The following is a 24,813-nucleotide window of genomic DNA, read 5'->3' as shown; positions in this document are numbered from 1 at the left end:
ATACACCCTCGGATGTTCACCTGGCTATGACCAGGTGGAATAGAGACCACATTTCCAAGCTTCCCCAGCAGGTGGTCTGGTCCAAGAATAAAGTTCTGGCCAATGGGATTTAAGGAGAGGTCGTGTGTGCAGGTTCTGAGAAGAACCCTTAAAGAGAAGCACATCTTTTTTTCTTTCCCACTGGCTGTAATGCTGCCCATGACAGTTCTCTTGGACCACATGGTGAGCTTGGGCACCACAGAGCAACAGACAGAAGGGGCTGGAGCCTGACAGCAGGCTGTACCATGCCGGCCACAGACTGGCCATCTCCCAGAAGAAGAAACTCCCATCTCCTAAACCCATGGTGAGAGGGATTTTTGTGATACACACTAAGCCAATTCTAAAAAATACAGGTGGGAATTATGAACTCTCATTGTACAGGTAAGGAAACTGAAGTGCAAAGAGGCCAAGTGGGCTGCCCAGCTGGTAAATAGCTGAGCCTGAAGTGGAGAGTTCAGTACCACTGCCCCAGCATTACAGCCTTGCCTGCCCAATCCAGAGAGAAAGGATGGGATGGGTAATTCTCTTCTTTAGACTCTGGATTTAGTCCCTATCTGATCAACAGAGATTGTCTAATCTCAATTTTATTTTTCCACAATTGTTTACTAATTGAACCCAAGAAACTGGGACTGCGTAGGGCAGGGTTGTGGTGGAAACAGGTTGCTCCTTCAAAGGATTGAAGAGTTCTAGAAACACATATCAATGCAATTTGCTCATAAACTTAAGAACCATGCATCGTTTCAAAAGACCAAGTGCAAACACCACTGATTCTACTTCCCTCCTTCCTCAGACACATCCAAACACCTTGGTCAAGAAGGGTGGCCTCTTCTTTTTCTATTCTTAAACAAAGTGGCAGATACCCCATTTAAACCTGAAAAAGACAATAAAGAGATTTGGTTTCAGGAAAAGTTGTTTGCTTGTTTGTGGAAAGTTTAAGGAGTTGGAGCAGGACCGCCAGGAGTCCCAGCTGCTACCAACTCAAACAACTAGAGTAAGCCTTTAGCTACTTGGACCGGGTATTGTAAAATGCCAGGTGGGAGTGAGTCAGCCAGGCGGGAGCTGGGAGGGAACTGGAGACAAGGCACAGCCCCACCTAAAGGTGTCCACAGAGAATGGGCCTGTGAAAATTCAGGCCCGGATCTGCTGCCAGATCTGATTTCATAAGAGAAGTCAGGAAACAAGGATTTTTTTAAAAAATAATTCTTTTGGGCTTCCCTGGTGGTGCAGTGGTTGAGAATCTGCCTGCCAATGCAGGGGACACGGGTTCGAGCCTTGGTCTGGGAAGATCCCACATGCCGCGGAGCAACTAGGCCCGTGAGCCACAACTACTGAGCCTGTGTGTCTGGAGCCTGTGCTCCGCAACAAGAGAGCCCACGATAGTGAGAGGCCCGCGCACCGCGATGAAGAGTGGCCCCCACTCGCTGCAACTAGAGAAAGCCCTGGCACAGAAACAAAGACCCAAAATAGCCAAAAATAAAAATTAATTAATTAAAATAAATAAATAATAATAATAATAGTTCTTTTGACCTTTCATCTTTGGCAACTAATATGTTCACTGTTTTATCCTCAGTGCTTCACAGGGCCTGGAATGTAAGAAGTGTTCAAATGAATGACCAAATGAATGAATTATAAATAATGCACATAACCCAATTAAAAATAAGCAAACAACTTGAATAGACTTTTTTCCAAAGAAGATATATGAATGGCCAACAAGCACATGAAATGCAAATTAAAACCACAATGAAATACCACTTCATGCCCACTAGGAAGGCTGTAAACAAAAAACCAAAATATCAAGTGTTGGTAAGCATGTGGAGAAACTGAAACTCTTATGCACTGCTGATGGGAATGTAAAATGGTGCAGTTGCTGTGGAAAACAGTTTGGTGGTTCTCCAAAGAGTTAAACATAGAGTTAACATTTGACCTGGAAATTCTACTCCTAGGCATATACCCTAAAGAAGTGAAAAGAAGTGTTCAAAGATTTGTACACAGGGACTTCCCTGGTGGCTCAGTGGTTAAGAATCCACCTGCCAATGCAGGGGACACGGGGTCGATCCCTGGTCCGGGAAGATCCCACATGCCACAGAGCAACTAAGCCCCTGTGCCACAACTACTGAAGCCCGGATGCCTAGAGCCCGTGCTCCACAAGAGAAGCCACCACAATGAGAAGCCCACGTGCTGCAATGAAGAGTAGCCCCCGCTCGATGCAACTAGAGAAAGCCCGCGTGCAGCAATGAAGACACAATGCAGCCAAAAATAAATAAATAAATAAAAATTTTTCTTAATTAAAAACAAAAATCAGGGCTTCCCTGGTGGCGCAGTGGCTGAGAATCTGCCTGCCAATGCAGGGGACACGGGTTCGAGCCCTGGTCTGGGAAGATCCCACATGCCGCGGAGCACCTAGGCCCGTGAGCCACAATTACTGAGCCTGCGCGTGTGGAGCCTGTGCTCCGCAACGGGAGAGGCCGCGACAGTGAGAGGCCCGCGCACCGCGATGAAGAGTGGCCCCCGCTTGCCGCAACTAGAGAAAGCCCTCGCACAGAAACGAAGACCCAACACAGCCAAAAATAAATTAATTAATTAAAAAACAAAAAACAAAAATCAATGGTAATTCTTTAAAAAAAAAAAATTTGTACACAAATGTTCATAGCAGTACTACTCACAATAGCCAAAAGGTGAAAACAACACAAATATTCAGTAATGGATAAATAAATAAACAAAATGGGGAATATCTCTACAATGGAATATTATTTGACCATAAAAAGGAATGAAGTACTGATACATGCTACAACATGGATGAACCTTAAAAATATTGTGGTAAGTGAAAGAAGCCAGACACAGAAAATCACATATTGCATAATTCCAGTTATGTGAAGCGTTACGGTTAGGCACATCTGTAGAGACAGAAAGTAGAGTAAGTGGTTGTTCGGGCAGAGGGGGTGGGAGGATAGAGAGGTGATAGCTAAGGGTAGGGGTTGCACATATTCATGAACACACTAAAAATGATCAAATTGTACACTTTAAAAAATAATGCACAAAATTCTATTCCTAGGTATACAGCCAACAGAAATCATACATGTGCTCACCAAAAAGACAGGATATTTGCATTATTTCCAATATGAAAACTACCCAAATACTCATAAACAGTAGAATAAACAGTGATTTATTATTCGCAATATTATACAGCAATGAGAGCAAATGAACTATGACTACACCCAACAATATGAATGAAACACATTAAAAAATGTTAAATGAAAGAAGCCAGAGAGAAAAAGGTATACACTGTCTGATTCCATTTATATGTACAAAACAGGCAAAACCTAGCTATGCTGTTAGAAATCAAGAGAGCGGCCAGCTGGGTGCTGGTTGTATGGGTGTGTTCAGTTTATCAAAAATTTATCAAGCGAGCATATAAAATATATGTACTTTCCTGAATCTATGTTATACCTCAATACAAAGTTAAAAAGAAGACCCTTCTAGGGCTTAAGCCAGTGTTGGTAGAAACACAATTCATAAACTAGATTTAGCAACCGACTGTGGCATCTATTTACCATCCTGTCGAAAAATAAAAGCAGCATGTAACGCTTCTGTGCAAAATCCATGCATACATTAATAAATAATGCTGGGAAAGCCAAGCAAACACATCTGTTTGTGATCTCCATCTTAGAAATTACTCAAGAAAAAAAATAAGCTCAATTTTGAATGTAGCAGAATTTTCCTTTCTGGGAGTTCCAATATGAGAAAGCAGTTTTGTGCCCTCTGTGCAGTTCCTGGTACCCTGTGACTGCTGGCCCAGCCAACCCGTTTCCTACATGGGTGCATGATCCCCACGTACAGGAGCACAGAGCATCTCAGGGCACATTGCTTACTATTTAGAATATGGCTTACTGGAGGCAAGGCTTTGGCCTTGCTCCAGCGGGAAACTAGGATCCACCTGATAACTATCTACTTGACAGTGTAATTTCCAATAATGTCTGTAGAGACGTTTAATGACAAGTCAGGAATGTAATGATTATGATTTATGAAAAAAGATGGGCACGCTCAGTGGGGAAGGGCAGAGATGGATAAATCTCCTGCAGGGTAGTGAACTGAAGGAAGAGAGAGAACAGTGAGCATCTCCCCTGTAACGCTGTCTTGCAGGTTTTCCCAGGCAAATCATCCCAAGTGCTCTTATCCCTGTGTTACAAATGGAGACAACCGAGAGAGAATTTAAGCAACTTGTCCAAGATGACACCATAAAAGTTGGTAAAAACATCCTCATTATTCGATAACAAACAGCTTTCCACGAAAACAGACGAGTGACATTGATACATGAAACACAAAAAAACCCTGCAAACTGACAGAAGAAGGAAGACAGGTGGCCAGTAAGCATAGGCAAAGATGTCCATGTCACAAATCAAAGCAAAATAACCGTAAGAGATCAGCAAAGATGGAAAATATTGATAGTATGATGTCTGCAACTTATTTGCAAATGGTGGGCAAAAATATGTGTGTGTGTTTATAAAAGGGTATCTGTAAAAAGGATTATTCATTTTTATAGATGAAGCAAGAGGTTCATTTTCTTAAGTTTCCCAGTCTGGTGGGTGGCAATGCCGGGGCCCTTTCTGCATGTACTGCTCTTTACACTGCAGCCCATCCACAGCCTCCTCTGGGGGCCGCACAGGGGCTGGAGCAGCAAACCTGAAGCTGATGGTGCCACAGGCCCATGGAGAACCACCCTCACTTGGCTCTCACCTTCCAGGCCCTCGAGCCACACTGGCCCTTTTCCACGATTTATTTGTGGTATCTGATTCATCTTCTTTGCTGCCTCTGATCCCATGGTTCCAGCTCACCTCTCCTAGCACCAACTACAATGGCTCTGCACCCTAACTGCCTAGTCCCCTGGTTACAGCCACCTGGAAAGCCTTGTGCCCCGGTGTCAGCCCTGCTCAGTGCAGCCTAGCCTTCCGGCAGGACCTGGACAGAAAACATGGGCTGCCTGGCTCAGGGAACTCCTGTGAGCAGTTGTAGCATTCTGTGACATTCTAGGGCTGGTGACTAAAGTCAGGGCTAGTGACTCTGTGAGCACCAAGGATCACAGGTCCTGACAGGGTCAGGCAGAGCTGGACCCTGAAGGAGCCATGGGAAGCAGGGACGACTGCGCCACCTGAGCACACAGGTCTGAGAATCTACTTGGGGGAGAAGCTATTTGTTTTGCCTCCTGTTACATATTACCTGCTGGGAGGAGGTTCCTGGGACCTGGGTCAGGGGCTTGCAGGTGGACCCTGCCCCTGTCAGAGGCTGGAATTACCCCAGGTCTTGGGCAAGGCCTCTTAATCCTTTCAGAAGCCACAAGGGAGGGACGTGAATAGATGCGAGGGGCCCATGGAACTGCAGGAACGGCCCCCACACTGAGGCCAACCACTGCTCCCCTAGGCAATGTGCTACACCAGCCACCAGCAAGAAAGCTTTAGAAAGGAAATCGAAAGCAATAGCCTGCTTTTGTTCCAAGTCATGGACTGGCCTCTGCCCCTCCCTCTATACGCATTTGATGCCAGGCTATGCCCTGGGCTCTAAGAAGATAAATCATCACCAAAGCTAAAAGACAGCAACTGCCTGGTTTTACAAATTTCATTTTATATATGAGACAAAGGATTAGTATTTAGTCTGTATTAAAGGGGGAAAAAACCCCCACAAATCAATAAAGACAAGCAATCTAACACAATAAATATGCAAAGAATATGAGTATTCACAGAAGACATTTCAAAAGACACCTAATCTCCCTGGTAATCAGTGAAATGTAAACCAACCCACAATAAGATACCCTTTAGCCCCCCACCAGAGTGGCAAACACTTTATCCTTCAGCAATCCTGAGTATTTGCGAGGTTGTGGGGAAACGGCAACTCTCAGTCCCTGCTGGTGGTCATAGCAGTACAGCCTCTCCAGGGCAATTTCTAGAAAAGCTGAAAATGTCAACCCTTTAATACGGCAATTGCACTGCTGGAGACATGGTCATATGAAGGATTTCTACACAGCAGGTGAAAAGAATAATCTAGATCTATAGGTGTCAATATAAATAGATCTCAAAAATATACTGTTGGGTGAAAAAAGAAGGGCACAGTGATATAATTTTTGCTAAAATTATAAAAGCATAAGTATTGTTTATGGACACACAAAAAAAACTAAGAGCGCTTAGTACTTGCTTGATGGGATTCTAAGCATTTTACAAATTATATGATATTCTGTTTATGGAGTCAGAGACATGTTAAAAGCAAAAAACTTGCTCTGACACAACATACATTAAATTTATGACAGTGGCTCTATGGTGAGGGGTGGGTTGGAGGAGACTTAAAAAAGGGACATCAGCTTGATCCGTAATATTTGATTTCTTTTATTTATCATTTTCTGTAACAAGTATGGCTATATTTTAATTTGGAGCAGTAGGTACACAGGTGCTTGTTACTTGATCATGTGATTGTATTAAAATTTTTTTTTTCCATATGAAATTTTTAAGAAGAAAAGTACAAGAGGCTTGATGATCTCCTAAGAAGGGTACTTCAACGTTCAAAAGACAGAGCAACTTCCTGGCACAGACAGAATGACCCACTGGACCTGTCGTGTTAAGGGCCAGAACAAGACTAACTTTTATGCAATAAGGAAGGGCTGCAGGCTGCCCATGAAGTTCATGTGCTGTCCTCTTGGGCAAGCCGCAGTCCTCAGTCAACATACTCACCCTTGTGTGAGACACAGCTCCAGCTAAATGTGCCAATGCATCTTCTAGCTCATGGCAGATGAGAGGCAGGCTCTCCTCTTCCATCTCCCTTGCACATCACCCCAAGATTCATTATTCAACCCAGCAGCCCACGTACTGCTCACTGATCCACGCACCGTGGGGCTGCATTCTTGCAGGGGTGGGGGGGCTCCTTTCCCTAATTTTCAGAAAGACACTAGGCTAGTGGTTGATCTGGGAGTAGAGATGGCAGATGCTTGGGCTGGAGGGGACAACTTTTAACCTGTAATAACTGTTTTATCCTGGAATAAAGTTATTTTTCTGTACCCACAAATATGAGTGACATATTTATACCAGCTACAACATACAACTAGTGTTCAAGAAAATGAAGGAGCTGTTGTGACAAATAAAATCCAGGGGACTTCCCTGGTGGCTCAGTGGTTGAGAGTCCTCCTGCCAGTGCAGGCGACGCGGGTTTGAGCCCTGGTCCGGGAGGATCCCACATGCTGCGGAGCGGCTGGGCCCGTGTGTCACAACTACTGAGCCTGCGCTCTAGAGCCCGCAAGCCACGGCTGCTGAGCCCGCGTGCCTGGAGCCTGTGCTCCCTAACAGGGGAGGCCACCGCAATGGGAGGCCCGCACACCGCAGCGAAGACCCAACGCAGCCAGGAATAGAAAGAAATAAATAAATTTATATTAAAAAAAAAAATCCAAAGAGCACTAGTGAATGGTCATTTTCTTAACTGATGGCCATTTTAATGTGCAGTGGCCACCAAGAGCACAAGAATGACTATGATGTTAAAAGGTCCTCAGCAAAAAATAGGAATTTCGACCTAAGTCTCTTAGGGAAAAAAAAAAACCCTCAAAATAGATCACAGACTACATGTAAGACATTCGAAACATTTAGAAAACAACATGGGAGAAAATCTTCAGGATCTAGAGCTAGGCAAAAAGTTTTTAAACTTGACACTACAAGCACAATCTATAAAATTAATAAACTGACCTCAACAAAATTAAAACTTATCGCTCTGCGAAAGACCCTATTAAGAGGACAAAAAAGATGAGGTACAGAGTGGGAGAAAATATTTGCAAACCACATATCTGACAAAGGACTAGTATCCAGATTGCATAAAGAACTCTGAAAACTCAACAGTTAAAAAAAAAAAAAAAATTCAACTAGAAAATGAGCAAAAGACATAAAGAGATACGTCACCAAAGAGGATATATAGATGGCAGATAAGCACATGAAAAGTTATTCAAGGGGCTTCCCTGGTGGCGTAGTGGTTAGGAATCTGCCTGCCAATGCAGGGGACACAGGTTCGAGCCCTGGTCCGGGAAGATCCCACATGCCGCGGAGCAACTAAGCCCGTGAGCCACAACTACTGAAGCCCGCGAGCCACAACTACTGAAGCCCACGCGCCTAGAGCTCATGTTCTGCAGCAAGAGAAGCCACCGCAATGAGAAGCCCGCACACTGCAACGAAGAGTAGCCCCCACTCGCCACAACTAGAGAAAGCCCGCGCGCAGCAATGAAGACCCAACGCAGCCAAAAATAAATAAAATAAATCTATTAAAAAAAAAAACAAAACAGTTCTTAGATGATATAATATTGGGGACCACAAGGTGTAACTGGGCTGCCCAGTTCAGTGGGCCTAGAAGCCACACCGTCTCCATCACTCTCTGCTGGGATAGCCCCTTGACACATTTGTTAGACCTATTCTGAGGCCCCCACTTCTCAGCTTGCCTTTATGCTGCCACACCCAAGAGGTGAAATATTGAGCATAGGCGATCATGTCCTTTTCCCCATGGTTATCAAGGAAAGCTAAACTGTTTAATGTATAACACACACTTTCATGAATTTTTTGTCAAGATTAATAGGTCACTCCTCCCAAAAGCAACCCTTGGTTTTTGAGCAAAAGAAGACAGACACAGGAGTATATACTCCGAGATTCAAGAATAGACAAAATTAATCTATGGAGATTAGAAATCAGAACAGTGATAGTCTCTGGTTGGGGAAGGGAATTGACTGGAAAGGGGCACTAGAGAAATTTCTAGAGCTGTGCTGTCTATATGGTAGCCTAGTCACATGTGGCTCTGGAACACCTGAAGCATGGCTAGTCTGAATTGAAGTGTTCTTTAAGTGTTAAATACACACCAGATTTGGAAGACTTTATGAAATAAAGAATATAAAATACCTCCTTAGCAATTTTTAAAAGATTGATTACATGCTGAAATTATATTTTGGCTATACTAAGTTAAAGAAAATATATCATTAAACTTATTGCCTATTTCTTATTACTTTTTTAATATGGCTACTAGAAAACATAAAATTCCACATGTGGCTCACAGTATATTTCTACTGAACAGCACTGTTTTAGAGTGATGGACAAGTTCTGTATCTTGGGGTGTTGAGTAATGGGTGAATACATTTGTTAACATTCATCAAACTGCACACCTAAGATTTGTGCATTTTACTGTCTGTAATTATACCATAAAGTCCCATGATCTTTCCACCACCCAACATAACCTTCCTGAAGGAGTCCACAGCTTACAAAGAACACAGACTACAAAGAACCCCCAAGTGGTAAGAGCTACAATGAAGATTTTGAGCAAGGCACTCTGTATTGGTGGAAACTTCCATTTTTAGCTCGAATAAAACTGATGGTGTATATGTGTTTTTGTACATGTAGAGAAAGTAAACAGGAAATTATTATTTGAGTCCAGTAAACTCAAGAAGACAGAGGGCCTGAAATACTTGGGGTTAGGAGGCATCCATGCTGCAGATTTTCCCTTGGGCCACTGTTCGGGGCTCATGGGGAAAGCACATAGGAGTCAGGGGTGGAGGCTGATTCAGAACACCTGCCCTTGATGGCATCACTAAGGTACATACAAGGTTTAGATCTTAGCTTTCTAGGGTCAAAACCCTCAATGTTTTCTGTTCACTCACAGAGGACTAGAGAAAACCAGAGACTCCAGAGGTTAGGAAGAGTTCATAAGGGTTTAAGCATAAGTAAGATTTCATACAAGTATGAAGGCTTCCTACTTCGACCACAGCCCTCTTGGATTCAGGGATCCAAGTCTCAAAGCCCAGCCTCCTTAGGAATCACAGAATGTCCACAGAAATACTGCAGAGTGCTTCTTGTCCAAGTGGCCTATTTTACAAAGAAACCAAGGTCCAGAGAGGTTGAGGGACTTGCCTAAAGCCATACTGGTCAGGCTGGGCTTGCTTTCCTGTCATCTAACTCCCAAACTGAGAAATACATGCATGCCAATGAGATTCACAGAACATGATTCCTAAGGTAGAAAAACAGCTTGTTTATTTCTGAAGGGAGAGGCCCCTGGCAGGATTATTGGTTCCTGTCATTTATCAGGACACTCCTCTAGCAAGGCCCCTTTAAGAGATGAAATTACATCCTGTACTTTGGTTTGATCAGGGGGGAAACAAAAGCAGTCCTTTATCCCAACACTCAGCGTAATCATGGATGGGTCTGTCAACTCAACCAGAGCAGCCCCAGCTTGGTTTAAGCAGTTGCCTCTGCCAGAACGGTCTTCCTCCTACTCTCCAGAGAAGGCTCTAAACTGTGGGTCTTGGGGTCATTGTAGCAATGTGCAAAGCCATTGTTACATAAGTACTTTCTGTCTCATAACTCATTAGCACCAGGCTGTGGGTAAGAATTTTCTTACGCGACCGACCTCATTTAACTCTCACGACAACACTATTTACACACAACAAAAGTCTCAAGTTTAACTTAGTCCCAAAGCTACCAGCTAGAAAGTGGTTCTTTTGAACTCACATCTGTCTGGCTACAAAGTCTTTGTCTGTAGATTGAATAAATAAATAATGTGGGAGATGTTAGGAGGGCTTCATACGCAGGGTTCAAAAGAGTTCAAGCACAAGCAAGAGTTTATATCAATACAAGTATACGGCCTTCATCCTTCAAACCACAGACCTATCATTGGAGGGATCAGGCTCAAATTCCAGCTTCTTTAGGAAGTCTTACCTAATCCCATTCCCACCTATCAGATTCTTCCCTGCTTTGATTGACACTCTCCTGGTATAGCATCCTTACTGTCTTGAATCAGTGGGTCTATGATCCTCCCCTGCAGATCCCTTTTTGGCAAAGAAGCCACTGGAAACAAGTTCATTCATCCTTGTATCCCCCACTGCACCCTCTAGAGTAGATTGCATACCTACTGTGTGCAAGGCAGGAGAGGTAACTAAAACCGATGTGTACCAGTCAGTCACTGATTACAATGTCCAAATTTATAGTTTATTTTCTATTATTACATTTAGACTGGAGTAGTGAGTAAGGATATCATTACCAAATCCCTTGTTAATCATCTTTGGTAGATTATGGGAAGGGTCTATTTTTCTATTGTGATTTCTACCCAAAACACTTCCTAGCTTAATATAATCCCCTCATATAGAGACATCATTTTATAGTTTCCAATACTGGTCCCACCTGATTATAGGCATCCCCCTGGAGGGTGGTCCATGAAGCCCACTCATGCCCTTGCACCAACCATCAGCACTGAGTCACTGGAGCCCCCGCTCTGAGGGTCACACCTGATTCTGAGAGGCTTGAGCCACGGCTCTCTCTGTCTTTCCCAGCTCTGAGTGCTCCCAACACCCTGGGTGCAGCTGCCTCACTGGCAGCCCCAGGCCAGCGTTAGAGGTCTGAAGGAAGCCTGCTTATTGCAGGTTCATCAGGAATCAGCATTGGATTCTGCCTTCCTAGGCTCCCTGAAGCTCCAAACTAGACCACCTGCCTTCCCTGGGGATGGGGTTATGTGGACAAGGGGAAGGGGTTGGTGGTTCAGGAGGTCTGTAGAGCAATGGACAGCTTCTTCTTTCCTTCTGGGGAAAAGGCTGTGGACAGCCCTGACTTTGATGGATAGGGGAATGTCCAGAAGATCCAGGGGCTAGATTAAGGGCTGGGCAGAGGCTGACATCTTGGTAACTAGCCAGAAGAGAGAACCAGGTGCAATAAAGAGGCCACTGAGGAGGAAATCCTCTCCTACCTTCAAATCACTTGAAATTCCTACCCAGACCCCATTTGGAGGTTCTCAGGTACCAACTCTGCCCCAAAGCAAAGGCTGAGAAGAGCAAGCCTTTGTCAATCCAGCATGTAGGTAGCATTAGTGACAAACTCCACACAGGCTCCAAGGTTAGGTAACATACTCAAGGTCACGCAGCAGGTAGGTGGAGGGCTATAACCCAAAGCAGTCTGGCTTCAAAGTTCTTGCTTTTTCTTAACAGGCAGAACTGGGGATCTGACAGGTAACAGGCATGGGGTGTTTGTCAGCAAGAAAGCAGACTGTATGTGACCAGGTCAGAAAGAGCAGAGGACAGAAGTCCAGGAGCTTTCCGCACCATGGCACCCAGAACACTGAGTAGTGATCATCTTGACTTATCTTCTCCCTCACTAGACTACAAGTTCCCGGAGGGCTGCGTTCTCTGGCTTTCATAACCACAATACCCGCCCCGTGCTTGACGTGATGGTGACGTTCTCAGGAATATCTGTTGAATGCTTGAGACTCTTGAGGGCTTCTTAAGGACAAAGTAGGAGCAAAATCAGGTCAAACCACCATAGTCAGTAGGTAAGGCCTCAAGCACAAGGGCGTGGCAGGAATGGGAGGGAATTAGGCCAAATGCTCAGGAAATCTTTCTCTGGACACATGGATCTCCTCCTGACAGAGTCAGAATTTCTCTGAGGCCTGGTGCCCCTACTCTGCAATTGTAGGCCTGTAGCAGGTAAGAGACCTGCTTTGTTTACACATAAAAAGTCAAAGGTCAGGGGACTTCCCTGGTGGGGAAACGGTGAGAACCGTTTTCTTCATCAGAATCCCATCTGCTGACCTGCCATGAGCCACTGGGTTTTCCCAGAAAATTAAGCCTAGTGATCTGAAAGCACTGCATGCTTTCTATCTTCAGAAACCAGCAAGTTCAAAACGTTGTGATCTTGGAGTTCTAGCCAAAGAGGAAGAGTTTGCATCTCCCTCCAACTTCGTTCCTTTTTTTTTTCTTTCTTTTTTTTTTAACCGAGCAGTTCTCTCAGAGAACTTCCGGCTTTTCGTCACTTTTCCATGTCCAGGCCTACACTCCACCTGGTATCCAAAACCGTGTCCTGACCCCAGATCTAGTACCTGGCCTAGCTGGCTGGCAGGGCAGGCTCAGTGCTGCCCAGGCCTCCCCCTGCTGGGTGCTGAAGATGAAAGCCACCACTGATAACATCAGAGGGAGCCCAGCTCTGCTTAATCAACACACTTTCACATCTGTAATCTTACAGGGAGGTAACATTACTTACTGTGTTGCTGTAGAGGCAGCAAAACTACTGGAAACTCACATCTTCCACCTGCCAGCCCCCATCCCACCCTCTGCATTGAGGACAGAAGAAAACAGGCCCCGGTAAGTAGCAAGGAGCCAAGCGGTGTTTGTCAGCAGCTGATGAGGAGAGGGGAGACTGCTGAGCTTAGCGGCCTAGGGTGGACAAGACCGGGTGGAAGATCCTCAAGTTTACCCCTGCAAGGGGCCCAGCTCAGAGGCAGTGTCCTGGGGACAGAGCACAGGCCTTGCCCCTGCCCCTCCCCCTCGGGGCAGACTGCTAAAGGCTCCCACTTCTGGCCATCAGTGTGCCCGCGAATGGACGAACCTAAAGTCCCAGACCAGAGCCCAGAGTCAGTGCAGGGTCCCTGCCAGCCACCAGCCGCAGCCCCAGTCTGCGTGGGCCAGGCCAGCATTTCATGTTGCCTAGGAGCCAGGTGCGGGGTACCTACTCTCCCGCGTGTGCCGCCCGGAGGTGGGGCAGCCGCGGGCCTCCCAGCCCGAGCGCGATCGGCCCCCAGCGAGGTTCCGCAGGACCCCCAAGATCCCCTCCGGTGGACGGGGCCCGTCCCTCTCCTCCCAGGCCGCGTACCTGAGGGGACGGACGCCCCACAACCCCACTTCCTGCCAAACCCGGGAGAGGCCGACCCGGGCCCCCAGCACCCCCGGGCTCCGGGCGCACAGCCTCCCGACGCGCAGCATCCCGACGTAGACAGCCTTGGCTCGCGACGCCCGCGTCCGGGCCCGAGTAAACTTTTAGTGTGCTGAGGCGGGGCGAGCGCGGAGCGGGCGGGGAGGCGGGAGGGTCGCCTCTGCCTATGGGTTGCAGAGGACTAGGTGCCGGCCGGGCGGGGCGGGGCGAGGCGAGGCCCGAGAGGCTTGGAGGAAGAGAAAGCGCGCGGGTGACCTTCCCCTGGACCTGCCGCCCTCCCCCTCCCACCCTCTTAAAATGGCCCTGGTTTCCTTCTGGATCCGACGTCCCCGGCCCGCAGCCCAAGGCAGGTCTCCCTTCCCAACCACCAGGGGCTTGGGTTTGGGGGCGCAAGAGCGTGTTGATTTCGTAGAGGGGGAGCCAGCGGCGCGGCGCGGCGCGGCGACACCAGACGCGGCCATCCCGCGAGCCGTGTTGGCGCGCGGGTCACGTGCTGCCCCCGCCCCCCCGCGGGTTGCCGGCCAGAGGCCAGGGAAGCCCGCGCGAAGCGCCCCAGCCATGCCGGCTGGAGCAGAGAGCCCGCGGGGGAGGGGAGGCAGCTGGGACAAAGCGTGGCGCGGCTGAGACCGCTGCGGCCCGAGTACTGGGTGAGGACAGACGTCAGCTTCAGAAGGGACTCCATTAACAAATGGAGGGGACCCCCACGTCCCAAGCGTCAGCCTCCCATCCCTCCCCCAGACTTCTGCCTTGACCTGCAGTGCACCCTAAGGTGACCTCAGGCGTTGGAACCTGTCCACCACCCCCACCCCCGCGCCCCAGGCACAATTCCTGAGGCTGAGGAGTGAATGAAAAGTAAACCTCTCTTTCTCCAGACCCTCCCTGTGGTCCCCTGAGGCCCAAGGGTGGTTGCAGGATGGAGAGAAGGTGACTGCCCATCTCTGGACCTAGCTAGGAAAAGAGGCACTGGACAGCAGTGTGGCACATGTGCCAGGTCCGTAGTGTCTCGATGTAGCCATGGCCCTTCTTCCAGAGGAGAAGGGGGAGAGCAATACGGGAAAGACCCTGGCAGGGTGGCCTCCCCTCTCCTGACCCAGAGGCAGTGATACACACTGGGCCAGGAAGAAGGGGTGGCTGAGGGCGGGGCTTGGCCTGAGAAGATCTTCGCCTTTATCTGGGAGTTTTGGCTCAACCGAGCTTGTGAGAAGGAGACACATTGCTCCTCTTCATGATCCTGAGAGTGACCTCGATCCTCTGAAACCCTGGCTCCTGGGGAGGGTCCCCACACTTCAGCTGTGTGGGGGTGGGACAGGAAGGAAGACAGAGGAGCACAGATTATAAGGAGCTGGGCTTGCAAGGGCCTGCCTTCCTAACAGACTAGCTCGCAGACTCTGATAGCCCAGCCCAGGGAATGTGGGGCGCACGGGAGTATCCCAAGTCTGGGGCAGGCTCTGCTACTAGCTTGCTGGGTGACCCTGGGTAAGTCATTTCTCCTCTCTGGGCCTGTGAAGTGAGGAGTGGATACTGATCTTGCAGGCCCTTGCACTTTCCTTGCTAGTTTGAGGATCCTGGAGGGGGAAGGGTGGGATGAGTTCCTCCCTGAACTTTGCTCCAGACTCAGCTTTCCACACACTGGGCTTTCCTGACTTCCCAGACATAGATGTCGTGGAATCACAGCCACCAGTTTCAAGATATCTCCCCCATGCCAGGCTCTTCATGCCAGGCTCTTCAAGGACGTTATCTCTGCCCTCACAATCAACCTGCAAGGAACAGGCATGCCTTGGAATGTGTCTCTGTTTTTATGGATAAAGAAATTGAGACCCAAAGCGGTTCAGCTACTTGTCCAGGGTCAAGGTGGGCTCAGTGAACACAGGCCAAGTCTCTGTCTATACTCAGTTTGTGGCTTTGGGCAAGTCACGGGGCCTTTCCAGCCTCAATCATCTTTAAAATGGGAATAATACTAACCTCACACAGAGGGCTGGGGTAATCACTGAGTACAGTAGCACAGAACTGGTACTCGACCAGTTTTCAGTGATGGTTAGTTTCTTTTTCCATCCTCTTCTTCCTCCTGTGTCTACACTCTGAGACCTTCCTCTGCGTTAGGTATTGCAAACCTTTTTTTTTTTTTTTTTTAGGAGGAAGAATTACTTTTCATCTCTGCAAAGCCTTGAGAGCTGTGGTAGGCACTGGTTCCAAGGAAGGTGAGGAGTGCCGGGGGAAAGAAAAATGGAAATGCCTGATGTGAGAGTTCCTGAGTCCGGGTAGCAGATCACGGTGACCAGAATTCTTGGGTCACTTTGAGGGAGTAGGTAGCTGGGCACATTGGCCATCCATGCCCTCCAACTTTCCTCCCTCATCCGTCAACCAACTCAGTTCCTCATAGCTCCCCAAGGGGCTTTCTGCCTGATCCGAGCATATCTGCTTGTGCTGCACATGACTTGCATGATTTATGGCCCCTGTGATTTTGCTCATGCCTTTGGCTACCCTGAGAAAGCCCTTAGGCCTTCCCCTTTGCCAATTTCCTTCCCTTCCTGTGCTTTAAAACCGGTCTCATACTGTAAACATCATTTATTGGTTTTTTAAAAACTTCTTAACATCAACCTATGAAAAAGTCCAGAAGACTTAACTGAAGTTAGGGAACAGAATGTAAATACTACAAAACTTGGAAGTCACACTTGACAGTAGTGTTGAGAGGTAAGGGACAGGAGATGAGAGTGGAGGCAGATACTCTTACCTTACAGATTAAGGTGTCAAGAGATCCTGTTTGGGGCTTCCCTGGTGGCGCAGTGGTTGAGAATCTGCCTGCCAATGCAGGGGACACGGGTTCGAGCCCTGGTCTGGGAAGATTCCACATGCCGCGGAGCGACTAGGCCCGTGAGCCACAATTGCTGAGCCTGCGCGTCTGGAGCCTGTGCTCCGCAACAAGAGAGGCCGCGATAGTGAGAGGCCCGCGCACCGCGATGAAGAGTGGCCCCCACTTGCCGCAACTAGAGAAAGCCCTCGCATAGAAACGAAGACCCAACACAGCCATAAATAAATAAATAATAATAATTTTAAAAATGCTAAAAAAAAAGAGATCCTGTTTATTGATGATGAAACATGAAATAAAGGAATGTGTCATTTAAAGTTACAAAGCAACCAGTGTACGTACAAAAATAGCAATAAAACTATATTAGAAGGACATGAGGAGGAAAGATGGGAGTGCGAATCCTTGCCTTTTAAACAGAAAATCAAGAAATGTCTGAATAAGTATATTGTTTAGAGGTAAATAACAGAAGATAAAACAGAAACAGTTAAAGTAATTCAAATGGTTCCCTTTGGACTTTTTTTTTTCTTCTGGCATTTCTATAACTTTATTTGACAATCAGCAGTTAGTTCTCATCCACATTAACTGTCTGCAGATTTTTGAAAGTGGTGACAGGTAAATTGGTAACCAACGTATAGAGCTTGTTTGGTGAATCTTCGTCTTTATTATGTTTTCTGGACAACCGCACACGGATACGGTATGGGACATTCCTTATTCCTTTGGCCCAGACAGTTTTGTTGAGCCTAGTGTCAATGTGTACATCTGGAGTGCCCATCTCCTTCATGGCAAATTTCCAGATTTCTTTGAGTGCCTGAGGGGCACGCTTCTTGAAACCCACTCCAGGGATGCGCTTGTGAACGTTGATAGTGTATACTCTGGTCACCACCTCGTTGATGGCTGACCGGCCCTTCTCCTTCTCGCTGCACTTTGCAGGAGCCATCCTGCCGGGCTGGGGTTGGAAAGGATTCCCTTTGGACTTGAATAGACATTTCTCCAAAGAAGATGTATGAATGGCCCACGGACACATGAAAAGGTGCTCAACATCACTGGTCATTAGGGAAATACAAATCAAAACCACAATAAGTTACTACCTCACATGCTTTAGGATGGCTACTATCAAAAAAACAGAGAACAACAAGTGTTGGCGAAGATGTGGGGAAATTGGAACACTTGTGCATTGCTGGGGGGAATGTAAAATGGCGCAGTGGCTGTGGAAAACAGTATGGCAGTTCCTCAAAAAATTAAGAACAATTACCACATGATCCAACAATTCCACTTCTGGGTATGCACACAAAAGAATTAAAAGTAGGGACTTGAGTAGACATTTGTACATCAATGTTCATTGAAGCATTATTCACAATAGCCAAAGGCAGAAACATCCCAAATGTCCGTGGATGGATGGATGGATGGATGGATAAACAAGATGTGGTGTATACAACAGAATATTATTCAGCCTTATAAAGGAAGGAAATTCTGACTCACGCTACAAGGGTCAACCTTGTAGCAACATTTAAGGTATGCTAAGTATGATAAGGACAAATACTATATGATTTCACTTATATGAGGAATCTACAGTAGTCAAATTCATAGAGACAGGAAGTAGAATGATGGTTGCCAGGGGCTGCAGGGAGGGGGAATAGGGACTTATTGTTGTAGGGTACAGGATTTTAGTTTGGAAAGATGGAAAAGTTCTGGAGATGGGTGGTGGTGATGGTTACAAACAATGTGAATGTACTACTACTTTTTGTTAAAAAGCCTTTTTCTTGTTTTATTTTCCTAAGACGGTGTACATGTTTTCTCTTAATAAATTTTTTTATTAACAGCCCAAGGGAGGCATCCTGACTAGTGCCATTGATCATTTACAGAGACTAGCATGTTTCATGAGGTTCTCAATGAGTGCCAAGGGGTTACATAGGCCTGTAGTCGGCCTCGGAGTCAGGTCTGGGAAGAATCCAGCTCTGCTGCTTTTCCTCTCAATGACCCTGAGCAAAGTTCTTTTCTCTGGTGTAATTTTTCAAAGCTCTCTGTTGTAAATGACTGTTTCCAAGTAGTATATGAAAAATGTCTCTTTCAAAGAAATTTCTTCACTGTAAGTCTGAGAAGGGAGCTGTCTAATAAGAGATGCAGTAGTCATGAAGGAAAGGTGGGAAAAAAGACACTGCTGGCAGCCACATAAGGAAGAAAAAGGAGGATGAGGAAGGGAGTTTTAATTTTGAAAGAAGAGGTGACAGTGACTTGATACATGATGCCTATACTCTGCCAATCAGATCCAGTAGCCAGTATCAAAAACAAAACAAAACAAACAGAAAAACAAGGCTGAGAAAAATTGTTCTAAAAACGATGTTTCTGATTTTCAAGCTGAAAGTGAAAATAAGGAACTCGTTCTGAACTGCTGTGTAAAGTAAAATTATTTGATCACAACTAATGATGACAGACACAGACAGTCATGATCTTAAACAATCAGTATTTTCTTGCTGACAACTCAAAATTGAAAAAACTAAAGAAACTGCAATCCCAGCAGCTGCCAAAAGTTGTGAAAGCCTTGCTTTCATAAAGAGTGTAGTACAAAAATCTTTCTTTAGACGATGTAATTTTAAACTTTTCTTGGGTCAAAGTCAAGAGCTAAAGTCATCTGTCAAGACTTGAATAAGACCCAGTGTTATCAGACCAAATCTAATTTATCTTCCTTTACTCAATCATTGGTTCAACAGACATTCCCTGAGTGCCCACTAGGTACCAGGCACAAGGCTGGGCTCTCAGGCTGCAGATATGAATAAGACAGGTGTCTGCTCTCAGGGAGCTCACTGTCTAGTAGAGAACACCAACCCTGAGACTGATGGGGGCATGTGGTGTGGCCAGTGCCATGGGAGAAGGGGGACAGGGGATAGGCACCTACCCTAGGTGTGTCACCGAAGGTCTCTTAGAGGTCTGAGCTGAGTGAGTAGTGTATTAGTTTCCTAACACTGCTGGAATAAATTACACAAGTTTAATGGTTTAAAACAACAAAAATTTATTCTCTTACAGCTCTGGAGGCCAGAAGTCTGAACTGAGTCTTATGGGACTAAAATCAAGGTGTTTGCAGGGCTAGTGCTTTCCAGAGGCTCTGGAGAGAATTGTTCCTTGCTGCTTCCAGCTTTTGGTGGCTCCAGGCATCACACTCATCTCTGCCTCCTTGGTCACATTGCCTCCTCCTCTTCTATGTCCAATCTCCCTCTGCCTTTCTTATAAGGACACTTGTGATTACATTTAGGGCCCACATGGTTAATCCTAAAAAATCTCTCCATCGCAAGATCTTTAATTTGATTACATCTGAAAAGTCCCTTTTGCCATATAAGGTAACATATTCACAGGTTCCAGGGATTAGGACATGGATAACTTTGGGAGCCATTATGCAGCCCACCCCAGATAGGATTGGGAGGGGAAACTGTGGACGGCCAACAGGATGTTTGTAGGGGGAGAATATATAAATGGGAGTGTGGAGAAAGTATACGTGAAGGCAGGGAGCACATACATTCTGGAAGTTACTAGTATTGTTATGGGAGTGCTTTTTTGGGAGTAGTGGGAGGCAAGGCAGGGCCTTATGAGAGAGGCAGGCAAAGTGTATAATGATTACGGATTTTATTTCCAGCATGCCCTTAGCTGGCAGGTGGTATGTGGTAGGTACTCAATATATTTTGGGAGATTTGAGTCAAATGAATGACTCAAACAAGTTATATTCTTAGAATGCCTACTATATATTTGTTGGAGGTATAAATAGAAAAAGAATCTCCATTTGGTGGTATTCAAACCCTATGACCAATAAGTGAGGCCTTTCAAGGCCTAGGCAGTATGTCAGGATGCTTCCAGATGCTGGTACCATGACCTAAGCTAATCCATATTGCCACTCTGCCACTCTCAGTGTACAGACAATGTCTTCTTCCCTGATGGTCTCACCATGGCAGTTCCAGGCATCACACACAGACAGAATCAGCAGAGAAGCATAGCAGCCTTTGATTAGCAAGGAAAGCCTTTCTCTTGAGCTCCCCAGCAAACTCCCTGGGGTTCAATCATTGTTATCCCTGCCAACATTTCTAATGCAACCAGGGCATGGGGTAGCCATAGGGCATCAGTGGAAAGAGCTCACTTTTGGTCAGGGTGATCAGGCAAGTATTTCTGGAGGAGGTGGCATCTAGACTGTGCCTTGAAGGATGAAAAGGATGGTGACAGTGGAGAGGGAGGAAAGTGCATTCTAAGCTGAATGGCATGAACAAAGAGGAGGAGGTCGAAACATACAAGAGTTGATTGGTGGGCTTCCCTGGTGGCGCAGTGGTTGAGAATCTGCCTGCCAATGCAGGGGACACGGGTTCGAGCCCTGATCTGGGAAGATCCCACATGCCGCGGAGCAACTAAGCCCGTGCGCCACAACTACTGAGCCTGCGCTCTAGAGCCCGGGAGCCGCAACTATTGAAGCCCGCGCGCCTAGAGCCTGTGCTCCGCAACAAGAGAAGCCACCGCAATGAGAAGCCCACGCACCACAAGGAAGAATAGCGCCCGCTCTCTGCAACTAGAGAAAGCCCGCGCGCAGCAATGAAGACCCAATGCAGCCAAAAATAAATAAATAAATAAGTAAATAAATAAAAATTAAAGAAAAAAAAAAGAGTTGATTGGTTTTACAGGAATTATTTTTTAAAGTGCCTTCTAGGGACTGAGAACTTTCTGTATTTTTTCCCATTTAATCCTTATTCAAAATATAGCTTCCTCTATAGGTGGAAATTTATGATTGAGGAAATCCAGGATTGGAGAGATTCTGTGATGTGTCCAAAGTTGGCAGAACCAGCACTTGATCTCAAGTTGTCTCCAACCTACGGTGATTTTATTCATTCATTCATTCATTGTTTATTTATATTAAACTTTTCTACATTATAATTTATTACAAAATTATAATACATGTGCCTTGTAACCGATGTTCAAGGTAAGCAAGGTTAAAAGTGTGGGTATTCCATACCTTTCCCAAGCTCTTATACACATGTAGACATATGTAAATGTTTCTTCACCTCTCCCTTTATGTATTTTTTCCAAAAAATGAAATCATCCTGGAAAATTGATGCAATCTGAATAAGGTCCATAGATTGATAATAGTATTGATCAGTATTAACTTGTTGATTTTTATAACTATCCTGCGGTTATATAAGAGTTTTACTTGTACTTGGGAGAGACACACTGTTGTATTTATGGATGAAGGGGTATCATGTCTGCAACACACTCTTAAATAGTTCAGAAATATGTATATATTTCTGTAGTAAAATGTTAACGGTTGGGAAATTTGGGTGAAGGGTATCCAGGAATTCTTCCTTCTATCCTTGCAACTTTTCTTTAAGTCTGAAATCAGGTCAAAATTTTAAATTTTTTAAAAATGAGATCATGCCATGCATCTTACTCAGTGACTTGCATTTTTTGCTTGAGCATATACAACAAACATTTTTTTTCCAGGTCAATACATGTAGTTCTATGCATTCTCTTTAATGGCTGCATAATGTTCTACAGTGAGGTTCCATTGTGTAAATACATTCTAATTTGTTCAACTACTCCCCTTTTGATGGATTTGACTTTAAATACAATGTTAATTATATATTAAGGACTCCTGTAAGTTTGTATCTGTTTCCACACTCTCTATGTTGTTCCATTGATAACTGCCCATGACAATGCTATACTGTTTTGAGTTTTCTTATAAAATCAAATATCTGGTTGGACAGGACCCTCATGGCTATTTTTTAATTTCATGAAGTGTTCTTGGCAATTCTCATACACTTACCCTCCCATATGAATTAGATTTTTTCCATCTTATATGCATTTTAAGATCACTTTTACCTAGTTCTAAAAACAAAACAAAAATCTTTTTGGGATTTCTAATTGCAATTACTTTAAATTTGAAGCTTACTTTGGGACGGACTCATTTATAGGAACATGGTTTATCTCTCTACATGTGGAAGTATTTAAAGCAAATCTATGTAAATAAGTAAGCTATATATACAGAGATCATGTGCCTTAAAAAAGCTCTTTGGGGCCTTTTTCAAGGACTCTCTGAGTCTGACTTTTTTTCAGTCCACCTCTGGCTGTGGGTTGAAGCATGAAAGGGGCCAACTGCCCTCAGAAAGGTTGACGTCACTGCATGGTGCCATTCAGCTCTTTCCTGCATGTATCTCTCTGTGGGTCCTTGACACACTTTCCCATTTTATTATCCCCATTCGACAGAAGGCGAAACAGAAGCTTGGAGTGCTGGATCAACTTGCCGGGATCGCACTGGACCTAGCAGTGGCAGCGCTGCCCTGATGCCCAAGGTTTTTCCAGGAAGCTGCCGCCTCCTGTCCTGGTCCTGAGCTTTGTCTTCTCAAGGGCTATGCTACCTGTGTTCTCTTTGGCAGCTGCTCAAACAACCTCAATATCCTGACACAAGGTGGCACTTCATTTGAGGAGCTGCAGCGCAGGGCTGGGAGGAAAAAGCTGTCAACAGATAACAGGCATCACTTTCTTAGGAAGCTGTGGTTTTCCAGCCTCAGGGAGTGAAAAAATCTTTCTCAAAGTGAAGAGCTGCTGTCAATTCCTCAGTCTGCTGCCCTGCTTCCCTGGGCTGCATCTCTGCCTGTCTGAATCTGACCCATTCTTCAAAGCCCAACTTAAATGCCACTTCCTCCATGGAGCCTTTTCTGATTTTTTCCTTCCTCCCAGGCTCCTCCTCCCTGCCATGCTGGGTATGACCCACCTTCTTCCAAATACACTCATTTGCTGTGACTGTCCTTAAAGAGTTAAATAGTTGACTTCTCTGAGCCTTAATTACTTCCTTTCTAAAACTGAAATAATATCTGCCTTTTATATCTGGCTGTAATGAGTTAAAAGAAATAATATATGTAAGTCACAGTCCTAGGCACACAGAATGCTCTTACATATGTTAGTCTGGTGTTATCACACTCAAATGTACACCCGCACAGCCCTGCACATTCACACGCAGATTTTCTGTGTATGTGTTAGGACCCTTATTCTTTCTACCGCCTATAATAATTATGTGTGTAGGTTCCTGGGGTGGGGGTAGGGAAATAGGGTGTAGTGAAAAGAAACAGGATTTGGAATAAAAAATGTGGGTCTTCCCCTCAACCAGCTGTGTGACTGAGGTCAAGTTTACTTCTCCTCCCTGAGTTTCTTCCTTCATGAAAGAGAGATAACAAAAAAATGTGCTTCGTAGTCTCTTCATGTATCAATACATTATCAAAATAAGACTGGTGTATATGTATAGCTGATTCAGTTTGTCATACAGCAGAAACTAACACACCATTGTAAAGCAATTATACTCCAATAAAGATGTTTAAAAAAAAAAAAAAGGATGGTCAAGGGCTTTAGAGATTGCCAAGTGCTAATGTATTGTTACCCAATTGCTCTTGTCTATTTCCCAGAAGCCTAGAGCACAGTGCCTTGCTGGGGATGGGGAGGGTTGCACACAATGATTTGTTAAATGAGTAGGCCATGGCACTGACTTCTTTTGGTCTTCATAATTCCCCTCTGAGAGAAGTTTTAATATCCCCATTTCAAAGATAAGCAAACTGAAGCTTGGAGTGGGTAAAGTGCCTCATTCATTCATTCAACAGATCCCTGAATGAGCAACTACCCTGCATCAGATTCTGGGGATACAAAAACGAAATCCCTGCCATCACAAGCCAGAATGGAGGAAAGAGACATAAAGGTAAGTATAACACAAGGTGGATTACAAGTGATAGCTAGTATTTATTGGGTACTTACTAAGTGCCAGACACTGCTGTAAGCTCTTCATGTGTTTTACTCCTTCCATCCTCCCCAAACTCTATCAGCCAGGTACCATTATTATGCATGTTTCTCATGTATCCATAGATGAAGCATGGTGATTGCTTAAGGATTCATAAACCTCAGGGAAGTTTTCCTGAAGGACTAGGAATTAGCTAGGCAGAGAAGGTGGGTGGAGAAGGCAGGGCCATTTCGGGAGAGGGAAAGGTTTGGAGGCCACCTATTGGAAGCCTCCACAGCATCCCAGGCAGGGGCTGGTCAGGAGGCTGCAGGAGCACGCAGGGCTCAGTGTAGAAAAGAGAGTGGTCCATATCCTACAGGTAGCTATTTGAAGGGTTTTAAGCAGAGGAGAGACTTGGCTAGATTTTTAGAAAGATCACCTGGGCAGCTGGGTGGAGGTGGATGGAAGGGAGAGAGACTCAGAATAGTAATCCAGGCTCAAGTTGATGGTCGCCTGGACCAGGGCTTGGGGCAGTGAGGAGGAGATGAGAGAGAGAG

At 45.6% G+C, this 24,813-nt stretch overlaps 2 protein-coding genes and 1 long non-coding RNA gene across 5 annotated transcripts in view; 1 reads left to right on the top strand and 2 right to left on the bottom strand.

Moving 5' to 3' along the window:
• Nucleotides 1-13,903, bottom strand: part of ACSF2 (acyl-CoA synthetase family member 2) — a 29,795-nt gene extending 15,892 nt beyond the window's left edge. Inside the window, exon 1 of one of the 2 annotated variants that reach the window (XR_009698419.1) lies at nt 13,665-13,903. Coding sequence is in view for 1 of the 2 variants with exons in the window: in XM_061176069.1 (XP_061032052.1) it covers nt 13,665-13,774 (110 nt within the window). In the remaining variant the exon portion in view is untranslated. The remainder of the gene's footprint in view (nt 1-13,664) is intronic. The other variant, XM_061176069.1, reaches the window with a different exon arrangement.
• On the top strand, nt 12,855-23,727 carry LOC133080188 (uncharacterized). 2 transcript variants are annotated; one of them, XR_009698421.1, is made up of 3 exons: nt 12,855-13,156; nt 15,857-15,922; nt 22,759-23,727. It is a non-coding gene; the product is annotated as an uncharacterized LOC133080188 (long non-coding RNA). The 2 variants fall into 2 exon arrangements; XR_009698422.1 differs by lacking the exon at nt 12,855-13,156 and adding an exon at nt 14,316-14,371.
• Nucleotides 17,093-17,467, bottom strand: LOC133080187 (large ribosomal subunit protein eL31-like). Its single transcript, XM_061176073.1, has one exon. The coding sequence runs from the start codon at nt 17,465-17,467 to the stop codon at nt 17,093-17,095; it is 375 nt and encodes a 124-aa protein (XP_061032056.1).
• Nucleotides 23,728-24,813: the final 1,086 nt, after the last annotated feature.

Source organism: Eubalaena glacialis, chromosome 19 (assembly GCF_028564815.1).
Source record: "Eubalaena glacialis isolate mEubGla1 chromosome 19, mEubGla1.1.hap2.+ XY, whole genome shotgun sequence".
Taxonomy (NCBI): Eukaryota; Metazoa; Chordata; class Mammalia; order Artiodactyla; family Balaenidae; genus Eubalaena; species Eubalaena glacialis.
Note: the sequence above shows the minus strand (reverse complement) of the source record. Positions and strands in the feature narration are given on the sequence as shown.